Here is an 11,802-nt window from a genome sequence, read left to right as displayed (position 1 = left end):
GCCGCAGCCGCCGCTGCCGCCGCCGCCTCCCCAGTGCGAACGCTTCCGACTTGCCACTGCGTCTCACTGGCTGCAGCGCATGCCCAGTCGCTGCCTGACTGGCCCGGCTTTCTGTGTCTATTGTTAATTTCTTAAATACATATATCTTATATACCATTCCAACTTAACCCATTATGCAGAAACATAATTTTTATGTTTCAGTTCAGCAATATTTCCATGTAAGTTAAACAGTGACATTTGAGATCAGCTATACAACCAAACTCCTAAACACTTGCCTCAACAAATGTTAATACACACTTTATATATAAAAATTAAATGTCATGAATTTTAAAGCTCTACCATTAAATCCTTGTAACTTTCAAGACAAGATCTTCCCAAGACAAATTTCCCAAAACTCTTGAAGTATAGAATTACATGGTACTCAAAATATTAAAAGGAAGACAGGAGTAGAGGGAGAGAAGTACAGGAAAGGGGGGGAGATGGGGCTCTTTCAGTGTATTTACACCTGTACTTTTTAAGCTGTTCTCAACCCTAGCTACTCTGCCAAATCATCTTTTGAGATGCTTTAAAATGATGTGTACAGGCTGTAACTAACCTAAATCTACCAAACTAGAATCTTTGGAGAGAGAGAACCAGATATTTGCATTTTTAAAAAGCTCCTCTAGCCAGCCAGGTTGAGAATTACAAAGCAGGCAGGATGTTATTTAGGTTTTAAGAAAATACCTTGATCTGCTGTCTTCTTAGCATGGCAAGTTCTCTCATGTCTCGGAATGGCTGTAGTAAATACTGATAGAGTTCAGTCGTGGCTTCTGCAAGGCTGCTGTAGGCTTCATCCTCCATCTGATACAAGTCCAGAAGCTCCACCATGCTCTCTGTATTCTTGTGCTTATCCAAGAGCTGTGGAATAAGAAAGTTTCACTACAAAGAAATCTGATTAAATTAGCCTAAAATACTTGCTTTTAACTCCCTATCATTTCAGGACCTGAGAAACCTGAAGCACAGAAGGAAGAGGGAAAGAAAAGCACTGACTTTTTTTATCACACATCATTATGCCTCAGTTGTCTTATTATTCAAGATCACTGCTCAAATTATCTTCGAACCACTTTCATATTCTTTGTTCTCTGTATTTTCTAGGATTCCTTACTATCTGCCTAGCTTTAACTCTTTAAAAAATTTTTTGCCATGATCTAGTACCTTTCTGTTCTTATAAAAAAAATTTTTATTGCTTATCTACAAAGTAGTTATCAAATCTTGCCAATATTATTTTACTAATTTCCCCAAATCTTCTTGCCACTCTTTTCCTCCTTCTTATTTGGAATAATCCCTCAGTAACTCTTCAAACTCACACCTTCCTTCAAAATCTAGGTGAAAAAAACCTTAACTCTACTGAAGAGTGTAAGACTGACTATATATAATAGATATTTAAAACTTACTTTGCAATCTTTAGTACTCATGTATGTATGTGTGCATGTATATATATATATATAAATTCATTCATTCCTCAATAAATATGAACTGAGCATCTAACACATGTGGGCATACAAAACATGGTCCCTTGCCTTACGAAGCTTACAGTGTAGCTCCATTTTAAGAAATTACAAACAGTAATAAAAGTTATGAAGATTATTTTAAGTTTTAAAAGTGTAAAAGTAACACAATGAAACGATGGGTCCTATGAAAAAGAACAGGAGGTGGGGAGACAGTGTTATGTAAACTGTGACCTATTTTAGAGTTAGGTAGAGAGAAAAGGTTATCCAAGGAAGCTTAAGCTGAAATTAAAAGAACCATGTAGCAAGAAAATATTTTACATACTTATTCTTAGTGTCCATTTACCTGGTGATAGTCTCATCTGGCCAAAGGCATAAAATTCTGTTATTCTATCTCATACCTAAAGTTTCCATTTACTATATTCCTTCTCCAACTTCTTGCTTTAGTTATCACATTTTATTATACACATTATTATGTTGCATTTGACTTCAGATTCACTTTCCGCCCAGGTTCTTGGCCTAAAGTGTATCAGCACCTAGGCATTTAGTATTTTGCCTACTATATCAGTAAAAATCATCATAAATTTGATAATCTAAAGTGCTTTTATAACAAAAAGTACTATACAAATATTAGTTATCATTCTATTGTTTTAAGGCTATTGTAATTCCAACTTTCATGGCTAACATGGAGAATTTCCACTTATAGTACCAGCTGAGTAGTTCCTACTAGATTAACTCTCCCGCTGATAGTAACTATAAAACCTGGGCAAAATATTATTAAAAATACCTGCAGGCACTGTAGAGTGGCCGAAAGTAAGTAAAAACTGGGGGAGGCATCAACATTTGGAAGAAGAGAGTTTTTATTTATGGCTTTGAGCCTTAGGGCAGGCCCCAGTGGCTTCCAAAGGAAGAAAGTGTGGCTAAAACACAGATAGAAATCCACAGGCTTGGATGCTTGAAGAATCAGAGAACAGAGTTCAGATCACAGCAGCTACAAATAATGGGAAAATGCTTAAAAGAAGAAAGCAAAGGAGGAAACTCCAAATTTGTAGATAAACAAACAAACTCAAATCTCAGGCTGATTACCAAAACTAGGATGAACAGGACAGTCTCTAAGCCCTACAGCTAAACTTATTTATTTTAGCTGCTGCCTTCTACAAGGAAGGCATAATTTGCAGTATGAACTAATCAAATAACTGTGCTAAAACAAAATAGTAAAAGCCAATACTCTCTAGAGGAATATAAAACAATCCAGAGGCTCTATCATTTATAATATCCAGAATACAATCCAAATTTAGGAGATCTCTAAAGAAATAGGAAAGCAAAATTCAATACTCAAAAGGCAATCAATGGAGACCAACTGCAAGATGAAACACACGTGTATTTAGCAAAAATTTTTAAAGTAGTTATTACAGTGATACTAATGGACACAAAGGAAATCTGCTCAGAAAGAATAAACATAGAAAAATCTAAAAAGAGAAAAAAGAAACTTTTTTTAAGAAAAGGGCATTCCAGAACCGAAAAATACCTGAAGTAAAAAATTTGCTGGATGGATATATAGTATAGCAGTAAAGACAAAAAGAGTCAATGAACTTAAAGACAGACTAAAAGAAAATATCTAATCTGAAAAAGAGCAAAAAATGAACAAAGCCTTGGGAATCCATGGGACAATGCTAAAAGGTCTAAGATACATTTAGTTAGAGTTCCAGAAGAGCAGAAAATGAGATAAAAAATATTTCATGAAATAATGGCCAAAAAAGACAAGTTTGGTGAAAGATATCAATTTACATATTCAAGAAGCTCTGAGAGTCCCAAGCAGATATCCAGAACTAGGATCATAGTCAAATTACTGAAGATCAAAGAGAAAAGAGAAAAATCTTTAAAATAGCCAAAGAAAACATCATTACATAAAGAGGAACACATATATTTGAATGCTGACTTCAAATAAAAAATGATGGGACAACAGACTGCAGTGACGTGACATCTTTAAAACGCTCCGTAAGAAGGAAGAAAAAAACAAAACACCAGTCAATCCAGAATTCCATACCTCCAAAAAATTACTCTTGAAGAACAAAGACAAAATAGACATATTTCCAGATAAATGAAAACTAAGAGAACTTATCAGTAGACTGACACTATGAAAAATTTATTTTCCTCAGGTTGAAAGAAAATGATACAGATGGAAACTTAGATTTTCAGAAAATAAATAATACTGGAAATGGTAAATAAATGAGGAAATATAAAAGACTATTTTTCTCTTAATTTCTATAAAATACATGTATTTAAAGCAAAAATTTTAATACTATACTGTGGGGTTAATAATGTATGTGACTATAAAAAATACATATGACATCTATAGCATACATGACTGGACAGAAAGGAACTTATATGGACACATAGGTTCTTATATTTAACATAATGTGGTACAATATTAATTTTAATAAATACGGTATAATATCTATGGCAACTACTAAAAGAATAATAATGCAAAGAAGTATAGCTTTGAATTCAATAGATTAAAACTGAATTGTAAAAAATATTAAAGGAACCCAAAAGAAGGCAAGAAAGAGAGGAAAAAGAGGCTACAAACAGAAAACATTCTTAAACATAACCTTGTCAAGAATTACATTAAATGTAAATTGACTAAAACAATCTAATTTAAAGGTAGAGAATGTCAGAATAAAAAAAGCAAGACCCACAAGAGATGAATTTTAAATATAAAGGTAAGTATAAAGCAAACAGTAAAGCATAATAAGGCTGGAGGGACTACATTAATTTCAAATACAGTAGATTTCAATGTATAGAGTATTATCAGAGATAATGCAGAATATTCCATAATGACAAAGGGTCAATTCATGAGGAAGACAAAAATCATAAATGTGTATATGCCTAATAACAGAGCTTCAAAGTACATGAAGCAAAATAGACAAAATTAAATAAAGGAGGAAGCAAATTCAAAGAGTTGGAATATTAGCACTCCTCTCTTAACAACTGACAGAACTAGAAAAATTTTAGTAAAAATGAAGATCTGAATAACACTATCTTAACTTAATTGACATCTATGAAAAATACATTCAGCAATTGCAAAATATATTCTTTTTAATATGTTATTCAGTACCAAGATAGACCATGCTAGGCCATAAAACAAATTTCAAAAATTTAAAAGGACTAAATGGGATTTATGTTTTTCGAATCACAGTGGAATTAAAACATCTGAAAAATCCTCAAACATTTGGAAATTAAACAAGCTTATTAAAAAACCTGTATGTCAAAGGAATGAATCACAAGAGCTATTAAGAAAATATTCTGAACTGGTTAATGAAAATACAACCTATCAAAACTCACAGGACATTTTCTAGTCCAGCCATGTAAGAACCTTGGAAGTCATCACTCCCATCCACATTAAGAACAAAGTTAAATCAAAATGAAAATCAACAATTCTTCTTAAATCCTTCATAGAATTGAGGTCATAGAGCAAATTGCTTCCCCTATAATTGGTAAGACAGGCAGAAACAGAATCACCACTCATGGGGGCAGAAGCACAAGAACAGAAACCTTTGTGGGAACTAATACTGGGGTAGGAAAATCTAAACTATAATTGATAGATTGTTAGAGTTTCAGTGTGGATTAGTTTAAGAGTTAAAGTCTCCAGGGGAGCCATGACATTTTTTTTGAGTTTTACCTCAATGAACTCTACCAGATTCTCACAGCGAAATCAGAGAAAACCTTCTTGTATTTCTGGCAAGGTAAGGGATAAAGTAGCCATTTTGGAATATGCACGAGATAATCTGTTCTTAAAAAGGCCTGCTCTCAAGAAAAACTATTTTACCAGAGCCGAACTGACCTAGGGGAAGAGGAATGCCCAACTCTAGACCTCTCACCTAAGGAGGGAGCTGGGGAGGGAACTGAGAAACACTTGTGAAGGTGATAGCCCAAGGGTACAGGTGCACTAAAAGACTGAAACCTAATCATAGATCTATAATTAGCACTTCCTCACCCCCTAATACCTTACCACTACATCGACAGGGGAATACAAATGAAAAACTGCATGTCATAGAACTTATTAAAGAACTAACTAGGGAAACTCAAAACAAAGGAGAGACAAAAACAAAGACACCAAAGGAAATTTTAGCCTCTGATACCTATAGCTATTGCCCAGAGTAACTCACAGTCTAACTTCTAGCCAGATAAACAAAATCTTACACTAAAGGCATACTTACCTCAGCTCCTTTTACATAGTACATAATGTCCTGTTTTCAATGAAATATTACATGGCATATTGAAAACACAGTTTGAAGAGACAGAGCAAGCATCAGAATCAGATACAGCAGTGATGTGGGTATTATCAGACTGGGAATGTAAAATAGCTATGATTAATAATATGCTAAGGGATCTAATGGGATACACAGACAACATGCAAGAACAGATGGGTATTGTAAGCAGAGTTGGAAATACTAAGAAATAATCAAAAGGATATGCTAGAAATCAAAAACACTATAACAAAAAGTTTTAAAAGCCTCTGCTTACCTTACCATTAGACTGAAAACCAAAGGAAAAAAAGTCAGTGAACTTGAAGAAATGTCAACAGAAACTTCCAAAACTTAAATGCAAAGAGAAAAAGAATACAAAAAACAGAACAGAATATTCAAGAAGTGGGGAATAATTACCTATAAAAGGATGAAAATTACATTAAACTTCTCTTTAGAAACCATTCAAGTAAGAGTTGAAAAGAAAAAAACCCACCAACCTACAATTCTGTATCCAGCAAAATTACCTTCAGATTGAAAAAGAAATAAAGACTTCCTTAGATAAACAGAAATCAAGAGAATTTGTTGTCAGTAGACCTGTCTTGCAAGAAATGTTAAAAGAAATTTGTTAAAAAGGAAGATGACATAAGTTAGAAGCTCGGTTTTAGATAAAAAAGAGCGTTAGAGAAGAAATAAATGAAGGTAAAATAACATCTTTCCTTATTATTCTTAACTGATGTAACATAATAGTTTGTTCAAAATAGCAGCCATAATTTACTGAATGATTATAGCTTATTGATAAGGGACATGAATGACAGCAATGTTATAAGGGACAGGAGGGAAGAATTGGAAATACCCTGTTATAAGGAACTTAGCAATACATATTTGAAAGAAAGCTTGGATTAGTAGCAAATATATATTGCAACTCTAGAGCAACCACTTAGAAAGTTTTAAAAGTATAACTGATATGCTAATTGACAAAAATAAAATGCCCAATTAAAACCAAAGGCAAAAAAATATCAGAAGACAAAAAACAAAGACAAAACAAAGGGCAAAGAACAGAAAATAATAATATAGTAGATATTAATCTAAATGTATCAATAATCACTTTAAACATCAATGGTCTAAATATAACAATTAAAAGTCAGAGACTATCAGGGTGAATATAAAAACAAGATCCAAATATACACAATCTAGAAGAAACTCACTTTAAATATAAAGACACATAAATTAAAAGTAAAGAGATGGAGAAAGATGCCATGCTAACACTAATCAAAAGAAAGCTGGAGTAGCTATATTAATTTCACATAAAGCCAACTTCAGAGCAAGGAAAATTAGGATAAAAAGGAGCATTATGTAATAACAAAAGGGCTGATTCTCCAAGAAGACATAATAATTCTTAATGTGTACATGCCTAATACCTGAGAACTGACATAACTATGAGGAATAATGCCTGAGGTGAAAATTGACATAACTACAAGAAGAAAGGGATGAATCCATTATTATAGCTGGAGACTTCAAGTAATGGACACATTTAACAGGCAGAAAATCAGTAAGGACACAGTTGAATTGAACAGCACCATCAGTCAACTGGATATAATTGACATCTATTAATTACTTTACCCAACAACATCAGAATACACATTCTTCTGAAGCTCACCAAAACAGATCACATTATGGGCCATAACACACTTAAAAATTTTTTAAATAACAAAAACATACAAAATATGTTCTCAAGACTACAATGGAATTACACTAGAAATGACTAACAAAGGTTGCTGGAAAGCCCCAGATACTTGGAGATTAAATAATACACTTTTATATAATACGTGGGTCAAAGAAAAAGAGAAATTTTAAAATATTTTCAACTAAATGAAAATGAAAATAACTTTTCAAAAATTTTGGGATGCAGTGAAAGCAGTGCTGAAATGAAAAAGAGGACATCACTACTAATCCCATAGACATTAAAAGAATAAAAAAAAATATTATGAGCAATTCTGCCCATAAATTTGACAACTTAGGACAAATTGACCAATTTCCTAAAATGTACCATATAACAAAACTCTAACAAGAATAGTTAATCTGAATAGGCCTAAATCTATTCAAGAAATTGAATCAATAATTAACAACCTTCCAAAATAGAAAGCACCAGGTCCAGGTGGTTCACTGGTGAATTCTACCAAACATTTAAGGAAGAAATTATACCAATTTTCTACAATCCCCTCAAGAAAACAGAAACAGAGGGAATATTTTCTAACTCATTCTATGAGGACAGCACTGGCCTAATACCAAAACCAAAGATATTACAAGAAAGGAAAACTATATGCAGACATCTCTCATGAACACAGAAGCAAAAATTCTCAGCAAAATTTTGGCAATAAAAAGAAATGAGCTATCAAGATGAAAGGATATAGAGAAAACTTAGATGCATACTACTAAGTGAAAGGAAGCCAATTTGAATAAGCTACATACTGCATGATTCCAACTATATGACATTTAGCAAAAGGCAAAATATGGCGAAAGTAAAAAAAAAAAAAAAAAAAATCACTAGTTGCCAGCAGTTGGAGAGCACTGGTACACACCAATGAATAGACTGAACGTGGAATTTTTAGAGCAGTGAAACTATTTTGTATGAAACTGTAATGGTGGATACACAGCATTATCATTTTGTCAAAACCCAGAGAATTGTATAGCACAAAGATTGAGCCCTAATATAAACTATGGACTTTAATTAATCATAAGGTATCAATATTGGTTCATCAACTGTACCAAATGTACTATACCCACACAACAAGATATAATTAACAGGGGAAACTGTGGGCAGGAGGAAAGGAGTAAATGAGAATTCTATAAACCTGAAGCTAAAACAAAGTCTAGAAATTTTAAAATGATACAAACCTATTTAAAGACATAATTTTATATTTCACTGAGTATGTGCTTAATTTTTAAAATAAAACCAAAAATGTTTAAAAAATAAATCCATAATAACCAATTAAAACTCATTTTCATCACTGCTAAGCCCTATTGTTTTATAAGGTGATCAGACCAATGTCTTTCTGCTTTATTAACAAGTGGTTTTTGGCTGTTGGTTTTGTTTATTGGCTTGTTTTTAACAGAGGTCAACTAGTGCAAAAAAAAGAATCAATTCAAACATTAGTGATTTTCACAACTAATAATACATAAATGATTTACAGATGTGGACACAGGCCAGGCCAAGTGGGATTTTGCTTTTTTGTTTTGTTTTATTTTTCCTTCAAAGATCTCTCTAGTTCCAGGAAAACATCAGGGAATACTTTCCCAAGTAAAAGAACAGAATTTAGTGAAAGACTAGATTTAAGGTAAAGGAAATTAAGGATGACTATTAGGTTTCTGGCAATCATTGAGACAGAACACAGGAATAGAAACAGGTTTTCAGAGGCAAAGATAATAGATTCAGAGAAACTGTCCACATTGCTCTTTAGAGATCCAAGAGGAGGGGTCATGTAGAGAAGGAAAAAAGTCCAAGATAGACCTTATCTTTAAGAAGTCTACAATCTAACTAGGGAAATCAACCAATAGACGTAAAAGTAAAATGATGATTGTAAAAGACAGTAAAAGTTTAGAGAAAAGATGTATCAGAGTGGGCTAATGTAGTTGAAAAAGGTGTTCTAAAGCCAGGATTTGCTCTTTTCCGGTTTTTGCCGGTGGGAGGTACCAGGAGCAGCAAAGTCTCTTGTGACACCCTCCACGAGGCGGTGCAGTAAGTCCTACACTGGAACCAGCGCAAGCGCTGGAAGTTTTTGGAAAGAGTAGAGCTGCAGATCACCTTGAAGAACTATGATCCTCAGAAGGACAAACGCTTCTCCGGCACTGTCAGGCTTAAGTCTACTCCCCACCCAAAATTCTCCATATGTGTTCTGGGGAACCAGCAGCACTGTGACGAGGCCAAAGTTGTGGATATTCCCCCCACATGGATATTGAGACACTGAAAAAACTCAACAAGAATAAGAAACTGGTCAAGAAGCTGGCCAAAAAGTATGATGCCTTTTTGGCTTCAGAGTCTCTGATCAAGCAGATCCCACGAATCCTGGGCCCAGGCGTGAATAAGGCAAGCAAGTTCCCTTCCTTGCTGACCCACAATGAGAACATGGTGGCCGAAGTTGATGAAGTGACATCCACCATTAAGTTCCAGATAAAAAAGGTGCTGTGTCTGACAGTGTTTGTTGGCCACATGAAGATGACAGATGATGAGCTTGTGTACAACATCCACTTAGCTGTCAATTTCTTGGTGTCATTGCTCAAAAGGAACTGGCAGAACATCTGGGCTTTATACATCAAGAGCACCATGGGCAGGCCCTAGTGCCTGTACTAAGGCACTGCTTAATAAATCATACTGCTACCATTAAAAATAATAATAGAAAAATAAATAATAAAAAATAAAGCTAGGATTTGAACTAGTCTTGAAGTATGGGAAGTACTAACTAGGTGAAGAAGAGAAACCAAGACTTGAGAAATCACATGAATAAAAGCATCACGAATGAGAAATATGGAAGGAAGTGGGTGGCAGGGTGTTGTTATGTCTCTTGAAGTAGAGAATACACACTAGGGAGGCAGTACAGCACACTGAGTCTATAAATGCAGTGCATTGTAATAAGCAGTGAAACCATCTATAGAGTAGGAAAAAAGACTGATGCATGTGGTCAATCCTGTTTAATTTTTAGTTCACAGAATTCAACTACTAAGTAACCATATAAAAGTGATGGTCATTTAGTACCTGCTTTCTCAAAGTATGGCCTGGGACCAGGAAGACCAGCATCATCTGGGAACTTGTTAAAAATACAGAACCTCAGCGCCTCAGTGCCAACTCCAGACCCAAAGAATCAGAATCTGAATTTTAATAAGATCGTCATGTGATAAGTATGCATGTCAAAGTTTGAGAAGCACTGCTTCAGTGCTTCAATACCTTAATATTCCCATATTAACTATAATGTGAGGGAAAAGTCTCTGTAAAGTTACATAGATTATGTGTTCAATTTTCAAATACATACAATTATGGTACATAACTTTTATCTTGGATATAATTTTCTCACTGACTCACTACATTTAATATTATATTAGATCAATTAGCACTAAACTAAAATAAAGCCAAAATCCCATTTCTCATGGTTTAGTTCTCTATAGAAGCATTTGTATCTATTCTAAGGAACAACAACAAAAACCTTTACTACTGAAGCCAATCACAGAATGACCTTCATGTGAAGATAGGTACTGAGATAGGTACTGACTGACAAAGTCAGCCTAGTCTTATCTCCAGCATGGGCTAGGTTCTTATCTCTAGTACATGGGCCATTCGATGAAGTTGGATGTTTAAAGGCAACTGCCATTAAAACCATCAAATTAACTCTCTTCATTATGATGACATGCTTACTTGTTGTTTATTTAATTATAAGTTGGTCTTTTACTCCTACGAAGAAACAATAAAATGATCATGAAGATATTCTGGTTCTTTTGACAGAATTCTGCCTATTAATTTGAAAACTGGCAATTAAGCATCCAATGTAGAATAAACTGAAAAACTGCAATAGAAATAGAATTCAATAAGCTGTTATAATTTCTATGCAGAAACCAACTGTCCTTTTATAGTAAATATAAACAATAACCAGTAAAGATTCCATTTACAAAAGAAAAAAAAAAGGGAGAGAGAAAAACACCTAGGAAGAAACTTAAATCTATTAAGAGCCATGTAAAGAAATGTTAAAAGGGACAAAAACAATGTAAGTAAATGAAAGACTAATAAAAATATCAGTTCTTACTAAATTAACATAAATTTCACACATTAAAAAATAGCCTCATGACATTTTATGGCATAAGAAAAGCCCAATTTAAAGTTCATATGGAAGAATAAGAGGACAAAAGAGCAAAAAAAATTTTTATAAAGAAGGGTAACTGTGAAGAGTAACTGAAATAACAAAATAATAAAAGTAGAAGAAATGAGGGTTTTTGTTTTTGCTTTAAATAATCTCATCACAGGGACTTTTAAAGCATGACTCAAAATTATAAGAAAAAAAGACTACTAAACTTTGCTGTAA

The 11,802-nt window shown here is 33.7% G+C and overlaps 1 protein-coding gene and 1 pseudogene across 1 annotated transcript in view; one reads left to right on the top strand and one right to left on the bottom strand.

The window, feature by feature from the left end:
• JMY (junction mediating and regulatory protein, p53 cofactor) overlaps nt 1-11,802 on the bottom strand; it is a 79,341-nt gene that overhangs the window by 50,878 nt on the left and 16,661 nt on the right. The window contains exon 2 of the mRNA XM_006913174.3: nt 724-897. Coding sequence (XP_006913236.1) covers nt 724-897 — 174 coding nt within the window. The remainder of the gene's footprint in view (nt 1-723; nt 898-11,802) is intronic.
• On the top strand, nt 8,248-10,073 carry LOC102880935 (annotated as a pseudogene).

Source organism: Pteropus alecto, unplaced genomic scaffold, assembly GCF_000325575.1.
Source record: "Pteropus alecto unplaced genomic scaffold, ASM32557v1 scaffold20, whole genome shotgun sequence".
NCBI lineage: Eukaryota > Metazoa > Chordata > Mammalia > Chiroptera > Pteropodidae > Pteropus > Pteropus alecto.
This window is presented reverse-complemented; position numbering and strand designations above follow the sequence as displayed.